Here is a 17,827-nt window from a genome sequence, read left to right as displayed (position 1 = left end):
TGGACGAGACACGGCGCGGACGCAGGGTCAGTTGCCGGCAGAGCGTCCGGCTAGTGTGTTTCTCTATCGTCCCTGTTCAAACACATTTTTTTGGAGGTTTTGTTCGACATTTTTTAAAACTCTCTGTGTTGGATGTTGTGTGTCTGTGACACTGTGTGTGGCGTGTGAAAAAGGACATTCTGACAGGGGACGTTATCCTATTGAGAGAATGTCATCGATGGAGTCGTCCAACGGTTGCGCTCACAAACCGGCAGATCGGAATGGAGTCGATGTAAACGATATCGACGGACACAAGCCGACCGGCAGACGTTTACTCAAATGGACTCAAGTAAGTTGAATACAAATGTTTCATTCAATTTTGTGTTTTGAGTGCATTAACTCGAATTTGTTAGCAACCAGACCATTTGAAGTTCAATCCATACATCCATGACGGATATCGTCCCTTGGCTTCTCTCACCGGATGTATCAAGAGTTTGGCTTATTTTCACAACGAGACGGTCAACATTCTCACTCATGGTGCGTTATCGCTTCGTTGTTTCAAAATAAAATTTAACTGCAGTCAAAATTATCGTTGGATGGTCCTGGGCCAGATGGCACAGCTCCCAGAATCATTATCGTTGTGAGCAAAAAAAGACGTCTGCTGCATAATGGACTTCATTTTGAACTTTTGCTTATGTCTTTTCGATTTTATTTTTTTTTAAATAGGCCTTCCTGTTTTGTACATAATTCTCTGGTCCCCGACATTGATGCCCTACGACGAAATTAAAGTCCCCATTTTACCTTACATTCATCTGGTAGCCGTACTCAGTCCGTGGGTTGGATCGGCTATTTATCATACGTTCATGAACCATCACCATGGATACAGGTTCGTTGTAAAATGAATTTCCTCGTTTGACACACACACACACGCAAAAATTATTTCGATTTAACAAATCAATTCTTTTTTTTTTTTTTTTTTGTGGCTGTAGTGTCTATCGGCGCCTTCTGCAGTTGGACATGTTGGGCATTTGGGTCACACAAAGTTTCGGTACATCAATCAATTTTTATTTTAGGGAGGAAACAGAAATTAATTTTGATAGCAAGGAATTTCACATTTTTGTTTGTACTGTCTAAAGCGCTGCTGCTAATAATAGCAAAAGGAATCCGCAATGTGCTAAGTGTAAATAAGAAAGGGGCGGGGACCGTGGGGCTGTCCCTCCCCGACCGAGTTTTCATTTTCATATACTTCTTGCGTTTTTTTTTGTGTCTGTATGTTTACTATTCCCCCTTTAAAAAAAAGGGGAGTAATGCACATTTTTCATCTTATTTGTTGTTACTAGGGGCTCTGACGGGAGTTATAGCGGCAACGTACTGCTTTCCATCGTGCACCGGAATCGTGATAGTCGTGATCTACTGCCTCTCATGTCTTTGGGGCTTATATAAAGTAAAGAAAAAAGAAAATGTGACATTTTGTTTCTTTGAATGCGAAGGAGAAAGAAAAAAAAAAAAGAAAAGAAACGCAAAGTTTATTACCCAATTGATGTGATAACATGTTCGCGTTTATTTCTTTTTTTTGCTACTATGTATTTCGCGTGACGTGGCAATCGGACAGGCCGTCACGGCTGGAAGTAGCGGAAATCCTTGGGTAATATCTCAAACCATTTTTGGTTACCTCTATTTTTAAAATAAAATTTCCGCCTGAGGGGATTGTACTGACATAAACATTTGCAATTTTCTGTCTAATTAAGGATCGGAGGCTATGTTTTTGCTTGCCGGTTCTCATCCGCCTGACGTTAGTAATCCTGCGAACGATGCACTACGCCTCCGGACATCCAAGTTCCATTGCTCACGTTTGGCTTCAGGTACACGCAAGCTGTGTCTCTCAAAATGCAGTGTTCTCACGCTAATGAGATAACACACACGTGCATTACATCAATGAGATTATTCGATTATGGCACATGCATGGATTCAAAATGATCTATTTTTCTCAGGACGCCATATCGATTTTGGGCGGATTCATTGGAGCCATGCGAATTCCCGAACGATGGTTTCCCGGACGATTCGACTATTTCTTTAATTCGCATCACATTATGCACGTGCTCGTTCTGGTCGCCGTTGTGCAGATGCACTACGCCTCCAAATTGGATCTTATTTGGCTCAGCCATCCGCAGTGCCCTGACAGTCAACTGGAAACCTTAGTCATCATTTCCACGCCCGATCCAGCGGAATTGTAAAAAGAAAGAAAAAAAGAAAACGGATTTCTCTTTTTTTTTCATAAAAAAAAAAAAGAAAATCCATCGGGTAATTCTGTGAAAACGTTCAGCCCGTCATCTCCTTGTTACTAAATCAGCAACTAGTTACCTACATACCGGCGGCCTGACGATCTCTCTTTCATAAATAATCTCTCCTCTCCCTACTGCTTTTATAGATGAACATCGTCTCCTTTGTGTGGATGGTTTTCCCCGTCTACATTTGCACTATTCATGTGCACACCATATTTAGAATTCAAGACACACATTCACAGCAGATCGTTTTGTTTCAATGTTGCAGCGTTTATCCATTCGACATGTAATGGATCACTGTGCACATAAATGATTTAGCCATTAACCGAATAGCCAATTCAAAAGAAGAGCATCAAAACAAAGAGGAAGGAAAGCACAAAAAATGCAAACGAACCTCGTTCCAAAATTTTAAAAGAGGACCCTAGGAAACGTGAGTTCTTTATCGGCACCATCAGTTTGTTTAGGTAAGCCCGGCGGAAGTTGTTTCACGTCGCAAACTGTCGGATGCATCGGAAAAGATTTGAGTGCACGCTTTAATGGCGACCGGAAGTAAAAGAGCAACATTAAGCCATAAAAAAAAATCTTTTGATTCCACGTCACTGTTATTAGTCGATCAAACTAATGCGCAATGTAGCGGTGGAATGGAAATCGTTTTAGTGGTGTCTTAATTGAGCTGTTGTAAACGAATGGCCGTGTGTAATTTTTAATGACATTCGTCGTGCAGGAAAAAGACCCTGAGGTCGTGATTGTACGCGTGAATCTATTCTTCACACGGGGGTGATAGGAACAGACTGCAAGAAATACATCGAGACGGTAATATATATTTCAAAAGTATCGACGTGTACATCGGTGGAGGACGAGCCAAACAATGGACGTGTTGTAAATAATAAAATGAAATGCTAGACTGGGTGCGGTCTCATTCACGCCAGAGTGTCAGGTCCAATTCGGGAATGTCCAAAGATCCTTGGCACGGTCGTCGTCTATTCCTTGATTGACAAAGTTAAACCAACGAATGTTCGGGTTCATTTGTGTACAATCAACCAGCTGATTTAGGGAAATAATCAAACTTACTGGACGTCTGAGCGCAAGAAGGCGCTTGATTGGATGCTTTTAATGTCATCACCGTTATCACATAAAATGCGGGCAAGGCTAACTGATCGTAAACTGGCCAATTGCTCTGTGTTACATCAACAAACATTACGGATAATGTAATAACTTTTGATTATATCACGCAATTTGTACAGAACAAAAAAGGACTTACGTGGAGTAAATTGAGCTGTGGCTTCTTCGTAGAATAGCCGATCGCCGCGTCGTAAACGGGCAAATTGATCGCCAATCAAGCAGAGAAAAGTTGGACCTAACAAAGCCCCCTCGACTTGTCGCTCAGAGACACCACCAATAAACAAATCGATATCATCGATATTGTTGTAAATACGACTCATCTCTTGCACCACCTAACAAAGAAGGGAAATTATTTTTATTAGGCTTTGTTGCCATCGTCCATTTCTCTCAATTAAAAAAGGTCGTATTCTTACTCGTTGATCGATCACATCCAAAAGGTCCTGCCATTGATGAGCCCTCGGACGACCACAGAGCTCACGATAATCATTGTAAGGTGGCAGGCCGTGCTGAGGAAATAATAAAACATTAATACAAAATGGCAACAGTGCCCAGTTGGCGGTATGACACATCGCCTTTTAGCTTGCATCATCGAACGGAGGGCAAAATGCAACCCATGCCTCTTTTTTTTTTGTTTCTTATCTTTGTTTCTATTACATTCCCCCACAGTTAGAGAATAAAAGGGGACAGGGTACACGTTTTGCAATGCCATTCGAGAACAAAAGACTGTGAAAATGAACATATTTACGTCTCTGCCACGTTGGAGATTCAGGGCAATCAGATCCATCCCGAAACTCTGTTTGCCTTGGAAGAGTCGATTTTTGAGCTGGGGAAATACGTCAGTAGAAGTAAATTTAAAGTGCAAATCATGAAACAAAATTAATTTGAAACCTCATCAGTGAAGGCCCTGTCCATCTTTTGGGCTGGTTGCATCAACAGCCCACGAACGAGTGTGTCCACCCCAGTGTCTTCGTAAAGTTCGAACGGTTTCGATTGATGCTGATGCAACAAAAGGCTTTGTGTTTGACTACCAAAAGCAGTGAAACCCCTACAAGACAAACACGTTACGTGAAAACCAACGTACGTAAAGTAACTGTGAATCAAACTAACTCAATGATGCCTTGAACTAAACTGTGCCCAACTCGAAAAGCAGCCGTAGCGAATTCGTTGGTCACTGTTGGATTGATGTTCTGATCGTAAAGGCTGGTGGACTCACCAGAATTAGCCGGCAGAGGCTTCAACTGGAACCTGGACATGTAAGCTTCTCCTGCAATCGATCTCTTTTATTGTTGACGCTCCATTAATGAAAAACTGATTTTCTGCTTACCCAGGAAAATGGGAAGGAATTCGTTGTAAGTGATCTGTTGGATTTCGGCCCCGATGATTCGTCTGCTTTCGTGGAAGACACGTTCATCGTTCCATGATGGATTGAGTTGCTGCAACACGTCAGCTGTTTCAATACAAGTAAGTGTGTGTAATTTTATAGTAGTGTTGGGTTTAGATGCCCTCGAAAGTTCGCTTTTGTTTACCGACTCTGTTGTGTTCACGAACCCAAAGCGTATGAATCACGGCCAGTTGAGGCTGTTCATTGACTCGGCCATCACCTTTCAATCATTATGTAAATAGGAATATATTTTTTTTAATTTGAAAGAGTTTTTTTTTAAAGAAAACCTGCTCTAAAGCAGAAGCGTTGACGGAGAAAGTCGGAACACTCTTCAGCCTTGATGGGAAGTAGCGTGTGTCCCTTTAAGGAGCGTTGTGTAGCCAAGCGTCCGCCGTTAAATTCCCTTAATTGGTTAGCCGCTTCGTCACTCGATCCGTAGACGGTGGACCCATCGATGAAGGCCGTCACTTGGTTCAACTGTTGTCGGGTTGTTAGATATTCGAAAAGTCGTGAGCCCTTGATTTATTATGCATTTTTACCTGCTCCCTGGGGCCGAATGTGCATCCGGGTCGTGGTGCTGGTAACGAGCGGACAAACTCCATGCAACGTTGATTGAACTGGGCGTAGAACGGATCGTTTTCCGGAATTACAATAGGAAAACAATCGGGGTGTCGAGTAGAAGGGTCCAGGAATTGTCCCCTTTGGCAACACGTAACACCCGTCGAATTTTGCCCTGATTACGTTTAAAACATTGAATCGATAATGATCTTATTGAACGGTATCATTTACCTCGAACGAGCGGACTATGGGTGATGTCGTGATCGAGGAACTGCCCCCATTGCATCAACATCAACGTCCACGTTTCACTTTGACTGGATCGATGGCTCGATTCCGTCAAGGATTGAGACACTAATCTAGCGCTAGGTAGTTCCACATCTCCCACGGCCAATCTCGGAGTATTAACACCTGTCCATAGCGGGAATTAGTGAACATTTTTTTAAATTTTAAAAATAGAAAATATGTAGACTACCATCTCCGTATTTGGGTGGGATGATTCGTTGAAGAGCGACGTTGATTTGTCCCCACTCGGGTCGTTGTTCGTTGTTACAAGAGCCATCCATTGTGCGGAAATGTGACAGGGGTGATGGGCAATTGATCTGCGGCCTGCAAGTGTCTGCCAAAGGTGAAGAACTGGCTAGGAAAAAAGGCAAAGCGAAACGGCCCTGATCCACCGTCAACCGATTTCTGCACATCGATTGTTGTTAGTTCATTTTTTTTTTCTGACCCGCATTCGTTTTGAAATTTTCTTACTGATTGACTAGCTGAATAGACGATTCCAATCCTTTGATGGCATCTTTGCCAACGTCCAACGTCTCCGAAGTGGTGGGGAACAAATTCAAATGGAAGTTGACGGCCGTGTCGGGCTGGACGACGATCTGATTTTCGAATAGATTTTTTTCGAGTTCGACACGTTGCTCAACGACAACCAGCGCAGCCTGGACAGCGTTCTGAATATCTTGAGGTTTCAAATCGGGAATAGGCACATCGGGTGGCTTGAAGAATAGCGTTCCAGCCGTTGACACACCGCTTGTTTTCTGACTATCCGATTCTGAATTTGGGCAGCAAACGCCGAAAACGGAAGGCTGATTGGCCAGCCGACAAGGTGTTTGCTTAATTAAATCAGCCAGTTGTGTGTACATGAAGAAACATTCAAACAATCGTTTGCAACGTCCTCTCTGATTCATGTGATTGGTGCAGGTGGCCCCAGCATTCTGTTGCTGGACCACTGGACGGGACACTAAGAATGTCGTGTCGGCTGGAAAGACGATCTGTCCGCAAACGAATCCCGTTGTCGCCAAAAGGACGATCCAAGGGATCAGTACTCTATAAATAAAACAAAAAAAAAAAATGAAAGAGTTTAATTGGGGAGGTTTTGATTTCAAATGCGAGAGACGCGTTCAATATTCACCTGGCCATGTTGAAGTTTGAAATAAGACTGGGAGGAGGCACAACTATTTCCCACTTTAATGTCTGGCCTGCAGCCTTGAAAGTCAAAGTTACCGCGAGATCGCCTTCACAATCAGTTAGAAGTCAGTGAAAGGAAACGCAGAGACAGTGTCTCATTAAAGTCGATGACATCACGATCCAAAGTCATTATAAGTTGTCGTAGCCGTCAGCTGGAATGTTAATTTTTTTTTCTTCTCTTCAAATTGAAAGAAGATCGTCGCCTTCCCACAATAGGTGGAGTTGTTGCCCAGCGGTTTTTTTTCACTCTGGCGCAACAACACGCTGTTTTTCAATCGCTTCGGGAGTTAAGTGCGAGTCAAGGGCGCAAACGAACCCGGAGTTTGATGTACGATTGCGACATCGACAGGAGAAACCCCAAATCTTTTTTAACCCTCGCTCTTTGAATACCTTTATTTATCTTTTGAATTGTTAGGCGAAAAAAAAAGTGAGAACAATGTTATCTTATTATTGTTGAGGTCATCTTCTTTTATCCGTGATGCCCTTCTTTTTAAAAGCAACGCCACCCTTTTTTTTATTTTGAAGGTTCTGGGCGTTTTTTTTTTAAAGACCAGCGAAGGAAATAGATAAAATTGCAAATCGTTCGGTCAGCACGACGAGAAAGTTGGCAACGACGTAAATCATGGAACAATGTATTCGTAATGTTTTTTCCCCTTTTAGTAATGCGCGAAAGCCAAAAGAAAAAAAGAGCCAATGTCTAAAATATGTTAACAAAATGCAAATTGGAAATAAGAGCCGCCTCGTCCGGTTATGTTTATTTATTCATTTCACCTGGCAATTTTTTATTTTAACTTTTGGTGTTGAAATGGGGGAAAGCTGGCAGTTCTTCTTTCTTAAAATAAGAATACCAAATTTCTCTTCGGCTTTTCTCTCTGTTTGGGTGCGCGTTCTTATTGTTGTTTTCTTCGTGCTGCACGAAGACGCCAATTGCAAGCGTTCGAATGCGCAGTCCCTACAGCATCTGGCTAATAGCTTTTCGTGGGCAGAGCTGCTGACCCACACCTGGTAACCTAGAATCGCTTGACGTGATCGTTCGCCTCCAGCTCGTCACATTTTCTTTTTTTTTTTTTTTTTTGCGTGCGAATAAAAATGAAATTAAAAAGCTGGAAGAAACGAATCACGAAACCTTGAGATGTAAGCAGTAAAAAACAGAAATGACACGGTGTGGGACACATATATTTATTTCGGAATAAATAAGTGAAAAATGTGTTTCGTTTGATTTCACTTGAAAAACGCACACGTTTTTTTTTCTCTTTTCTTGTTTTCGTTGTCTAATTTTGAAAAATTAAAATATAACTACATATAGGGCGTCGTGATTTCTTCGTCCGTGTGGGAGTCGTAAGGGAATTAAGGGCGTGAGACGGAAGGGGAATATGCGCGAACGATTGGGGGGGTGGGTACAACACACCGGTTAGCCATATAAAGTCAAATTTTTTTTTTTTTAACCAATTTTGGTCATTTCATAAAGGCACAATACATATTTTTATATTTAAAAAATTGGGAAGGAATTATTAATCTGCGCAGCAGAATTTCTTTTTAAAACACAATTTGTCTCGGCTCCCAAAATTCGTGCATCGTGACCGAGCGTGATTGCATTTCGATAGGCACGCTTGGCGAAATTTTTGCGAAAGAATTCTAAAGAATATTTTTGTTCTTACTGTCAAAGACCTTGAATTTTTTTTTGAAGTAATTAAAATTAGCAAAATAACAAATTAAAAGAAAAAACATTTTTTTTTTTCGTTCTTCGTGGCTCCAGACCAGTGGGTTGATTGAGTTACAATGGTTCAAACAGCATTAGCGTTGATCCAGTCGAGAAAGTGGGTGATGCGAGTGTAAACGCCTGGAAAACCAGGCTCTGCGCACTTATTGCCGAATGACACAATACCAACCTGAGTCCAGGTACCTCCATTCTGCAACATCAACGGCCCACCGGAATCACCCTTCATCCAACGTTCCAAATCAGGTTATTCTTCCAAGACACAAAAAAAAAAAAATAACAATTGTTCTTACCTGGCAGGCATCTTTACCGCCATCAGCGTATCCAGCACAAATAAAGACTTCGGTGATGGGTTGCAAGTAAGCTCGGTCGCAGTCATCGTTGCGCCAGACGGGCAATTGTACTTCCCGCAGCAACGTGCTTTCTCTGCCGCCTAATTTAAATCATAGAGCTATTATCATGAAAGTGCAATTCACGCTTGATAACAAGCAGCTCGTATCAAGTTTTTACCGTAGTACGTTGTTCCCCATCCGACGATGGTGGGTACCTGCCCAATAAAACTCTCGCTCCGCTGCGAATTGGAAGGCAGGCAGATCGGTTGGATGTAATCAGAGAAACTGACGGGTCGTTCCAGTTTGAAGAGCGCCAAATCGTTGTAGAAACCCGTGCCGGTGAATTGCGGATGAATCCGGATTTCGCTGATTTGAAATATCTCGCTCTCACCAGGATCTGTCACGCGAAGGTTGTATTCGCCGAATCGTGCAGTGTACTGCGAGGCCCGGAATCTAAATTCAATTTAGAAAATGATTGCGTCTGCGAGTTATTCACATCGAATGAAATTATATACCTTTTTTGACGACCGTCAAGGGTACAGTGGGCGGCTGTCATGATAAACTGTTCGTTAATGAGAGTTCCACCGCACCAGAATTCCGTGCCTTTCGGGCCATTCAGATAAATAGCCTATGTGGTTTGAATTTGCATCAAAAAGAGATTGCCATCAATTTACAATAACGACTTTTAAAATAGTTGGATCGTTACCGTCATCCAAGGCCAAGCCCCCGGTTGGGACAACTCACCACCAACAACTCGAAAGGAAGAGACTTGCACTTGACCACAACGACCTGCAAAAATAAAAAAGGTAAATAATCAGTCATTAAAAATTCATTTGAAAACTTTCATTTTGTAAGTGTGACTACAGTGGGTCAATGGTTATCGATTTCTAATCAATGGGTGCCAGTAACTAGCTATTAGATTGATTATACAGGTGTTAGGAGTTCACGCCCCATTGTTAAGGTATACACACCACAGTTAATCAAATTCAAAACCAGATTTCATTAGAATAATTTTTAAAAAGATCAAAACCACCAGACAGTTAAACTGTTAGCCCAGGATTGGTTGCTGAAGGTATGTACCAGTACCTTTCGATTGAATGCCCTGAAATTGCGAGCCTGTGTTGATGATTGGACTGTTGTGTTGAACAAACGTTTCCAACGGACGAGTCGTGGTCGGAGCAAATGTCACTGGAGAGGTGAGCGCATTGTAATCGATTGTTGTAGGTCGTTTGGTTGTTGTGGTTGTAACCCTATTGTTATTGTTACTGCCGCCGCCTGCCAATTGGTTGATGATTGTCACGAGGGCGTTGCCAGGTTTGGATTCGGGACAGCAGACACCAGGAACGAAGAGACTCTGGAAACAAATCGACTTGCGCAAGCTGTCCAGCTGAAGCAGCAAAGCTGGGCAACTGCCTAAATCACGACACTGTCCTCTGCTCCCATCTGGTGTTGTGCATGGCCGTGTCGATGAAGAAGAAGATGATGAAGACGTCTGAATTTTAGGTGAGTCTGTACTGCTGGGCAAGGCAATATCGACGCTGTTTCCAGAGCTGATCTTCTCTGATGTTGCCCCGGAATTGCTTGACTGGGCCACCTGTCCAGTGGCCAGAGGCAACAAGTGAGTCAACGTCAATTTGCCCAGCTGAAAAAGAGTGCTTCCCAATCCACGTCCGTCGCGATGCTGCTGGACATCCTCGGTGATGTTGCTGGAGACTGAATAACACACGAGGGATGTTTTGCATTTGCTGGTGATGTCTCAAATTGAACGGTACCATCTCTTCCTTAATCTTAACTAAATAATCTTACGAATGTCGACAGTATTCCAGTGTCCTTAATAATATTAACGCAGGAAAGCAAATGCCCAGGAAAAATGGCACAAGTCGAAAGAAGTCTAGTTTCCCTTGTATGTGCAATAAGCAAATCGAAACCAAGTGCAAGTCATTCAACGCCGTCAGTGTCGTTAGTCAATTTCAGTTAGAAGAGTCCCTGATTATTTGTCCATGCGGTCGTATAAAATCCTAGCTCAGCAAAAAATTTCGAAAGGAAAGAAAACAAAAAGAGAATAGTGTGCAACAAGTGGTTTAACTTTCATTGTGCAAAAAAGTAGAGTCTCTACCACTAGAGCTAAATATCGTTAAACTTAAATATGCAGACAATCTAATGTGGGGTTTTCCAACGTAAAAACAAACAAAATTCGATATCGTAAAAAGAAAACAATTTGCGAATTGACTTACTTGTTACAGTTGCCTCTTCATCGACACTTTGTCTCTTGACTCTTTCAATCAATTGGGTCACACGTTGAAAACGTCCATTGGTTTCTAGTTAAAAAAACAAAGACACGTTGGGTTTTGGAATTAGAATTAATCAACTCTCTCGTTTCGCCAAATGGGGAAAGTGCACATTCACCTCAAAATCATTCAAACAACCTCAAGACATCATCGAGGGAAAATCCCATGTAACAATCCCCACAGTACAAAACACCAAAGAAAAAAAGGGAGGCTTCTTTTGGTGTTTTGTTTTGCTTCGGGGTTTCTTTTTTTGTTGTCTAGATCCGTTTCAGGTCAATAAACATTCAGTGAAAGTTTCACATTTTTTTTTTCTCCGAACAACAAAGTTTGAGAAGAAAAAAGTTAATAGAATCCGGATTCGAATGAAACTCTCACTGATTGCGACATCGCTTGTTTCATAAACAGTGACAGGAGGAGCTTATGCCATCAACTTTCATAGATTTTTGTGTTTGAATTCGTTTGTCACTTTACAATGAGAACAACTGAAGAGTGGGAGTAAACATTTACCTGTCACGGCCGCTAGAGTGACGGTGGTGGCAGCCAGTACAAGGAGAAAAGAACACTGTAATTTCATGATCGAACGAGGTAGAACGATTAACCAATTGGAAATCTCGATGTTCGATGATGTTTTGGTTGAAAACACAGAACAAGAGTTTTGGTCAGAGTGCCTTCTCAGATCACGTCTGTACTGGCAGTAGAGGTCAGCCAACAGGTAAAACAGCCCGGCGCAAAGAGTGGGGAGAAAGCGCGACTTGACCTACTGACAAGATTCCGTCCACATCCGAAAGGGCCCAAAACACGTTTGATCAATAAAAAGCGAAAAGCGGACAGCATTTCACTCTCTGCCTCATTTACGTACGAGAATCGTTAATGTTTACTGGTACGTTTGCTTTTTTATTTGTTTATGTTAAGAAGGGGATTTGCAATTCTAAATATGACAGATACAACACAGCCATTAGCTACAAAACTTACCGGTTTTCCTGTTTTGTTTTTTGGCAGCACTCGACGCGACGATGACCTAGTTGACCTGTTCACGACAATGACTTCACGCCTGACTGACGGACTCGTACGATACGTGGAAATCACTTTCTGATAACAACTTGTCGGCAGGTAAGATCACCCCAGATATTACTTACGAATGTGTCAAATAATAGCAGCTTGACGATTAAGGTCACTTAACGTGTCTTCTGTTCGACGACAGCACAAATATTCATAGACCCCTGCACCACAGTCGCAATGTATGTCCCGTACCTGCCACTGCTGCAGACTGACTGATAGACGAGAGGGGTACGTATCGATGACTGTGGTTAATCAGCGTGCGGCGGAGGCTCCCTCTCCTCCTTTGCGTACGTAAGGAAAAAAAAGATTCTGCTTATGGTTTCTCTCGAACGGCGGGGGCCGGCAGTTGGACGGTGGAGGGGTGGGGGGAAAGAAAGAAAAAGGTAGAGAAGACTCTCGGCTGCATTTGACCTACATTAACAGGCGGGAGAGCTAGGTGGGGAGCGGATATGGAGAAAGGACTGAAACCTATAGAAATGTGTGTACAAGGAGGTGGGATGGTGGAAAGGAGAGGGAAGAGAATGCTATGAAGAGGTAGATACGGCATAGGTAGGGAGGAACGGAGAAAGTGCGCGCTGAAATGGAGAAAGCAGGCGAAAAACTCTTTTCTCTTTCTCTTTTGTTTTCTCTATCGAGAGAAAACTTTTCACAACGTCCAAACTATTTAGAAACAAATCCCGTCCGACAAAAGAAACTTTAAATGAACGATTATCTTGTAGATTTGTTATACACGACGAGAACGAATGCCAAAATAGAGTATGTAGAGCGGCCAGCTATGGCTTAATATTGTTGGTCGATTGTAATCCGTACAGCTGTTTCACTATGACACGAGTCGAGAGAGAAATCCTGCGTCCTTGGTAAATTCCCACGATGACTCGCTTTCCGGTTTTTCCAAAGCCATTCCCGTAAGCGTTGTTTTAGGAATCAAGACAGTAACCTCAGTAAACGGAGGCGAAAAAAGTGCTTTCACTTTCACTTTTTTCCCCCCCGATGTTGCGTACAATGCTGACGAAATACGAAGAACACGATCGAAAAATTACCTAGGCGATTCAGTTAGTCTTCGAAATGTTCAATAATTACAGGTAAGCGTAGTATTTCTTTAGATTAGTCTTCCCAAACTCAAAAATTTATTACACTCTACTTCTATAGGTGCACTCAGTTTTTCAATAGTCAATTTTAACTGCAAGACGTTTCACCTGGGTAGAGATTAGGCTTTGGTTCTAGACGAACATGACCTTGTCTTTAGACTTGGCATCAGCGAAGATTTTCTCAATGTTGGTAAAGACTTGGTTAGAAGATAGCGAAGCATCAACTCTCGTGTGGATTCCTGGAAAGATACGAAAAAGTAAGCGTTAGAAGAACGAGAAAGGCACAGCAAATTTAACAGTCTGCCGTACCCTTTTTCGAGTAATAATCCACCAACGGAGACGTCTGTTGGTGATATGACACCAGGCGTTTCGTCAGTGTATCTGCGTTATCGTCTGACCGACGAATCAACGGTTCCCCGGTAACCTAGGAGCATTTGGATGGTTTTGTAGTTGAATGAAGGTAAGTTAAAACTCATGAATTTAATCTACATCATCTATCATGTTTTCCTTGGGTGGATGAAATTCTTCGTGGTAACTACGACCACTTGCTGGATGGATCATTCGCCCACAGATCCGGCGGACTAACAGATTGTCGTCAATTCCAAATTCAATAACAGAATCCAGCTTCTTCTTCCGCTCTTCTAGAAGGCCATCCAACTGTAAAGTATTAGCAAGCTGCTGAAACACAATTTTGGATGAAGCTAAGTATCCAATGATACCTTTTCTGCCTGGACAACAGTGCGAGGAAAGCCATCAAGAAGGAAACCATTTTTGCACTCTGGTTTCGAAAGGTTTGAGTCTATGAGATTCACAACCAGCTCATCACTAACAAGGAGTCCTAAAACATAAAATTGGCCAGTATTTTATGAAATATTTTTTACATTTAGTTTTAAAGGAATGCGCACCTTCATCCATTTTCTGTTTTAATGTCTTGCCTAGTTCTGAACCAGAAGCTACTTCTGCACGTAACATGTCACCAGTGGCCAAATGGCAAACACAGTATTTTTCTTTAAGGCGAGGGGCCTTAGAATGATTTTCAAACAGCATTTTACAAAAAAAAATCCTTAATTAGCTTTGTTTCACTATCACCAGCGTTGCTTACCTGAGTCCCCTTGCCAGAGCCAGGTGGGCCCAGAAGAATTGCATTTATTCCAATGGAATCTTTTTTCTCCGCCATTATTTGTGATCCTTTCTCGAATTCAACAAGATTTGAGAGACGCAGATGGTGAAGGACGTGGAGTCTGGTGTCAGTAGTTCGCTAACACCTCTCATAAAAAGCAGCGTATAAATTCAGCAGACGATAAATAGATCTGTAAAAAATATATGGGTTTTGGCAACCACAGTATTAACGCGGTTTTTCCAAGATATAAAAACCCGCAGTTTGTTCACCAAGAAACGGTAGGTATAAATTCAGTTACATTAATTTATCAAAGTGCAAAGATTCTACAGGAAAAAAAAAAGACAGAGAAGAAACGCAAGTTCACTTGCTGTATTTTGTTCCACAATTGAGATCAATACGTCAGACTGGAATGGGGAAAAACATAACTTATCAATAAAGCCCAGCTCAGGTAGGCGATGTTCTCTACTGTTACGTTGTGAACGAGATAACGCAATCAAATCTCTTTGTTTTAAAACTTGAAATCGTATACCAGTATAAATGGAAAGAACATCGCTTGACAGAATGTCGAACAAAAGGATACAGGTCACGAAGGAACAAACGAACAACCTTCTGAGACATATACAACCGACAAGAACCAACTGGCTAACAACAAATGATACAATGAACAACGAAGGTAGCAGCCAAACGTAAACAGTATAAATAACTATTTTATCTATCTAATTGCACTAGATTTACGTAGTCGTCACATCATTATGCCTCAGAAATAAGCATCGACATCACAAATATTCTAATAACAGACTATAATTTTGTATAAATAATAAATTCATGAGGCCTATTAGACTGCGATGACTAGCGCAGCATGTGCGTGCGAGATCACATTTCTTCATTGCACCCTTGTGTCGAGTTGACAAGCAACGATCTGTCTCCAGCGCATTCTTTATCTAAGCTGCTACGCCGATATTCCTCTTTAGCCAGGAACACGAAAGGCAGTGAAACAGCAGGTGCAGCCACTAAGCAGTAATTCATCCATGTCACACCTGCATTTGGTAACAAGAATATTCACATCATTATTGTCATTATTTTTGTGCATTTAATTTTTTACATACCGATATCGGGAATGAAGAAAGCAAAGAGAAACAAAGCCCCAACAAGATTATAGGTGCAGGACATGAATCCACCAACTACGGTCTCGTCGACGGGAAACGCCATTTCAACAGCCAATTCCATAAACAATGGCGTTGTGGCGTAATTAGCACACGAGCCAATTATGACTGTGGCATACAGAACTGTAAAATGAAATCTAGTATTAGTAAATAGGACAGCGAAGCTATTAATGAGGTAGGTTGTCTCACGATATAATGAGGGTTCGATCATTGCCAGACACATCATGGCTAGTATAGTAAACGCTATAGATGAAACAACCAATAACACAGTTATGGTTTTTTTCATATGGCCAGCAAGATAGTCGGTCAATCGGGCAATCACCAATGCAAGAACGCAACTAGCAAGTATGGCCCAAAAACCCAACCAACCACTTTGCACCTGAAAAAGTATATGTAAATCAGACTGAAAATAGAAGGCTACACAGGGTTCTTGCCTGATTAAAACCGAGGGGTTCCAAATTGACATTCATCTCGATCATCATATTCATTACACTCAGCCATACTCCCAAAACGCCTTGTGATAAACTAAAGGCCGTAGTTAGCAAAAGAACCTCGCGATTCCTGTATGCAGAAATATTTTCATTAGTTCAATGGCTAATAATAAATCACTTGAGTACATACTTTAAAATGTGAAGGACTCCATCCTTAATGTTTAGTCGCTGAACCGTAGAGGTAACACTTGGCGGAAGGATAGGTCTTGATGGGAAGTATAGAACGACGCAAAAGAAGAGGATGGCACAAATCAAGGCTTCAGCATCCATTAAATTCAGAATGTCATTTCTCAGTAGCCTGACGCTGTTTTTCATAACAGTTTTGTTATTCGACAGGTCTGGCTCTCGAACCAACAGAGGGCCTAGGAGAAAACCTCCTGCATTTCCTAGTTGGTTAAAAACACTGCTAATCCCTGTTGCAGTGGTTCTTTCATTAGGTGGAAACCTTTATTACAAAGTTATGTATCAGCAAATGATACTCAAAAACTAAAAAAAAAAGGTAAACAAAAACATACCAGTGTGAAGACAATGCAGGAGGAACTGCACACAGTACTATCCCAGCTATTCCATTAAAGTTAGCTCCAGAATGGGCCATCCATGTGAATATGGTTTCATTCATAGATATGCATCTGATTGAAGTGCCAAGTGCCATAAGTAGAGCACTAACCATCATACCAACTCGCAATCCTTTATTAAATAACAAGATTGAATTAATAACAAGAACTATAGGAATGGTGAAGATGAATGACTACCATATAAGTCACATAGCCAGATGAGAGGCACTGTGAAGATGACAAATGTTATTGTACCCCAATTTCCAAATAAGGCTATAGTAGTAGCATCCCAACTGGGAAAAGCAGTGAGTGAAGATTCTGAAATTGGGCCCCATGTGTTCCAAACAGTGCACTTCAAACAAGATTATTTTAAAACACAGAATTTCAGGAGACTTAAGATACTTCTTGCCTGCATGAAAGACAATAAGGAGAAGAGCCCCAAAATGAACCATCTTCGTTTGTATACTTTCAAGACTACTTTTTTGGATGTGATGGAAGCATAACTATTTTGTAACACTTCCACATTTTTTCCTGAGTAGAGACTAGTATCATCTGATTCTGAAAGTTCTTCGAAACTAACATTGGCTAGTAGTATCCGAACTTCAGAATCTGATGCATACGTATTTTTTCTTTCCATTGTGGTAACAAAATCGAATGTACTCCAGTCGACTACCTAATGTTTAATTAAGAGGCAATTGATAGGTAATACACGCGGCTACGTATATCGCCAATTCTACCCAAAAATAATGCGCGCAAGAATCTTAGTCTTCAGCTTTAGAAATCATTTTACTTTTCTTGGGCCACTAGTTTGATTTCTTTAACGAAAAAACAGATGCCGGTTTTTGTTATTCTCGAATTCTAAATAGTTCGTGGAGTGTCGATTCTAAAATACAAATAAAAACAATCGTCTGCTTCAAAATGACTGTACTGATGTCTGATGATGACGCGGGTAAATTTGATTCGAAGAGAAGGTAGCGCAATTGATAATAACACGCGTTACGCGATTTAATGTACATTTTATGATAACCATTTTATTGGCCACTTCGTAAATAAAACATCATTCAATGCTAATTTATTGTAAAATTAGTTTAACAGAATAGGTCTATTGCGAAGTATGAGCAAGAGTAGGCTTCTTAAAATAGGCTACCTACATTTCTTGATTCCAAACTTCTATCTACATGTAAGGAGAGTGGCGAGTCGCGAGTGGGACCAGAAGCTGAAATTCA

At 41.5% G+C, this 17,827-nt stretch overlaps 5 protein-coding genes and 1 long non-coding RNA gene across 6 annotated transcripts; 2 read left to right on the top strand and 4 right to left on the bottom strand.

The window, feature by feature from the left end:
• Positions 1 to 15: 15 nt before the first annotated feature.
• On the top strand, positions 16 to 2,505 carry LOC130701144 (progestin and adipoQ receptor family member 4-like). The gene is made up of 8 exons (XM_057523121.2): positions 16 to 328; positions 393 to 516; positions 706 to 865; positions 969 to 1,027; positions 1,320 to 1,423; positions 1,592 to 1,624; positions 1,728 to 1,841; positions 1,971 to 2,505. The coding sequence occupies exons 1-8, from the start codon at positions 209 to 211 to the stop codon at positions 2,211 to 2,213; spliced, it is 957 nt and encodes a 318-aa protein (XP_057379104.1). The 5' UTR covers positions 16 to 208; the 3' UTR covers positions 2,214 to 2,505.
• Positions 2,506 to 3,057: 552 nt separating this feature from the next.
• Positions 3,058 to 6,872, bottom strand: LOC130701102 (peroxidase-like). Its single transcript, XM_057523057.2, has 15 exons — positions 6,734 to 6,872; positions 6,076 to 6,648; positions 5,795 to 6,009; positions 5,554 to 5,730; positions 5,304 to 5,497; positions 5,052 to 5,241; positions 4,910 to 4,984; positions 4,708 to 4,830; positions 4,491 to 4,647; positions 4,272 to 4,428; positions 4,129 to 4,206; positions 3,797 to 3,889; positions 3,523 to 3,715; positions 3,333 to 3,438; positions 3,058 to 3,247 (listed from the first exon to the last, which is right to left on the bottom strand). The coding sequence occupies exons 1-15, from the start codon at positions 6,739 to 6,741 to the stop codon at positions 3,178 to 3,180; spliced, it is 2,409 nt and encodes an 802-aa protein (XP_057379040.1). The 5' UTR covers positions 6,742 to 6,872; the 3' UTR covers positions 3,058 to 3,177.
• Positions 6,873 to 7,952: 1,080 nt separating this feature from the next.
• Positions 7,953 to 11,769, bottom strand: LOC130701124 (proclotting enzyme-like). Its single transcript, XM_057523089.2, has 8 exons — positions 11,634 to 11,769; positions 11,073 to 11,156; positions 9,925 to 10,551; positions 9,545 to 9,627; positions 9,354 to 9,466; positions 9,017 to 9,291; positions 8,800 to 8,939; positions 7,953 to 8,729 (listed from the first exon to the last, which is right to left on the bottom strand). The coding sequence occupies exons 1-8, from the start codon at positions 11,698 to 11,700 to the stop codon at positions 8,574 to 8,576; spliced, it is 1,545 nt and encodes a 514-aa protein (XP_057379072.1). The 5' UTR covers positions 11,701 to 11,769; the 3' UTR covers positions 7,953 to 8,573.
• A 111-nt stretch (positions 11,770 to 11,880) lies between these two features.
• Positions 11,881 to 12,786, top strand: LOC130701193 (uncharacterized). Its single transcript, XR_009003964.2, has 2 exons — positions 11,881 to 12,006; positions 12,126 to 12,786. It is a non-coding gene; the product is annotated as an uncharacterized LOC130701193 (long non-coding RNA).
• A 468-nt stretch (positions 12,787 to 13,254) lies between these two features.
• Positions 13,255 to 14,579, bottom strand: LOC130701158 (adenylate kinase-like). The gene is made up of 6 exons (XM_057523136.2): positions 14,376 to 14,579; positions 14,179 to 14,296; positions 13,993 to 14,111; positions 13,763 to 13,930; positions 13,583 to 13,697; positions 13,255 to 13,512 (listed from the first exon to the last, which is right to left on the bottom strand). The coding sequence occupies exons 1-6, from the start codon at positions 14,448 to 14,450 to the stop codon at positions 13,406 to 13,408; spliced, it is 702 nt and encodes a 233-aa protein (XP_057379119.1). The 5' UTR covers positions 14,451 to 14,579; the 3' UTR covers positions 13,255 to 13,405.
• A 168-nt stretch (positions 14,580 to 14,747) lies between these two features.
• Positions 14,748 to 17,464, bottom strand: LOC130701181 (solute carrier family 49 member 4 homolog). The gene is made up of 8 exons (XM_057523160.2): positions 17,011 to 17,464; positions 16,800 to 16,953; positions 16,563 to 16,734; positions 16,178 to 16,492; positions 15,991 to 16,117; positions 15,746 to 15,935; positions 15,500 to 15,679; positions 14,748 to 15,430 (listed from the first exon to the last, which is right to left on the bottom strand). The coding sequence occupies exons 1-8, from the start codon at positions 17,236 to 17,238 to the stop codon at positions 15,267 to 15,269; spliced, it is 1,530 nt and encodes a 509-aa protein (XP_057379143.1). The 5' UTR covers positions 17,239 to 17,464; the 3' UTR covers positions 14,748 to 15,266.
• Positions 17,465 to 17,827: the final 363 nt, after the last annotated feature.

This window comes from Daphnia carinata, chromosome 10, assembly GCF_022539665.2.
Source record: "Daphnia carinata strain CSIRO-1 chromosome 10, CSIRO_AGI_Dcar_HiC_V3, whole genome shotgun sequence".
NCBI classification, from domain to species: domain Eukaryota; kingdom Metazoa; phylum Arthropoda; class Branchiopoda; order Diplostraca; family Daphniidae; genus Daphnia; species Daphnia carinata.
This window is presented reverse-complemented; position numbering and strand designations above follow the sequence as displayed.

Coding starts and splice junctions, on each gene's coding strand:
- LOC130701158 (XM_057523136.2), bottom strand. CDS start 14,450: ATGGCGGAGAAAAAAGATTCCATTGGAATAAATGCAATTCTTCTGGGC. Junction 13,931..13,992: donor CTGTTGTCCAGGCAGAAAAG/GTATCATTGGAT, acceptor AATACTTTACAG/TTGGATGGCCTTCTAGAAGA. Junction 13,513..13,582: donor GGATTATTACTCGAAAAAGG/GTACGGCAGACT, acceptor GTATCTTTCCAG/GAATCCACACGAGAGTTGAT.
- LOC130701124 (XM_057523089.2), bottom strand. CDS start 11,700: ATGAAATTACAGTGTTCTTTTCTCCTTGTACTGGCTGCCACCACCGTC. Junction 10,552..11,072: donor TGAAGAGGCAACTGTAACAA/GTAAGTCAATTC, acceptor TGTGTTATTCAG/TCTCCAGCAACATCACCGAG. Junction 9,467..9,544: donor GGGCTTGGCCTTGGATGACG/GTAACGATCCAA, acceptor CAAACCACATAG/GCTATTTATCTGAATGGCCC.
- LOC130701181 (XM_057523160.2), bottom strand. CDS start 17,238: ATGGAAAGAAAAAATACGTATGCATCAGATTCTGAAGTTCGGATACTA. Junction 16,735..16,799: donor CTGGCTATGTGACTTATATG/GTAGTCATTCAT, acceptor TATTTAATAAAG/GATTGCGAGTTGGTATGATG. Junction 15,431..15,499: donor TTTCTTCATTCCCGATATCG/GTATGTAAAAAA, acceptor TACCAAATGCAG/GTGTGACATGGATGAATTAC.
- LOC130701102 (XM_057523057.2), bottom strand. Junction 5,242..5,303: donor CATTCGGCCCCAGGGAGCAG/GTAAAAATGCAT, acceptor ACCCGACAACAG/TTGAACCAAGTGACGGCCTT. Junction 3,890..4,128: donor ATCTCCAACGTGGCAGAGAC/GTAAATATGTTC, acceptor TTATTTCCTCAG/CACGGCCTGCCACCTTACAA.
- LOC130701144 (XM_057523121.2), top strand. CDS start 209: ATGTCATCGATGGAGTCGTCCAACGGTTGCGCTCACAAACCGGCAGAT. Junction 1,424..1,591: donor GTCTTTGGGGCTTATATAAA/GTAAAGAAAAAA, acceptor GCAATCGGACAG/GCCGTCACGGCTGGAAGTAG. Junction 1,625..1,727: donor GAAGTAGCGGAAATCCTTGG/GTAATATCTCAA, acceptor TGTCTAATTAAG/GATCGGAGGCTATGTTTTTG.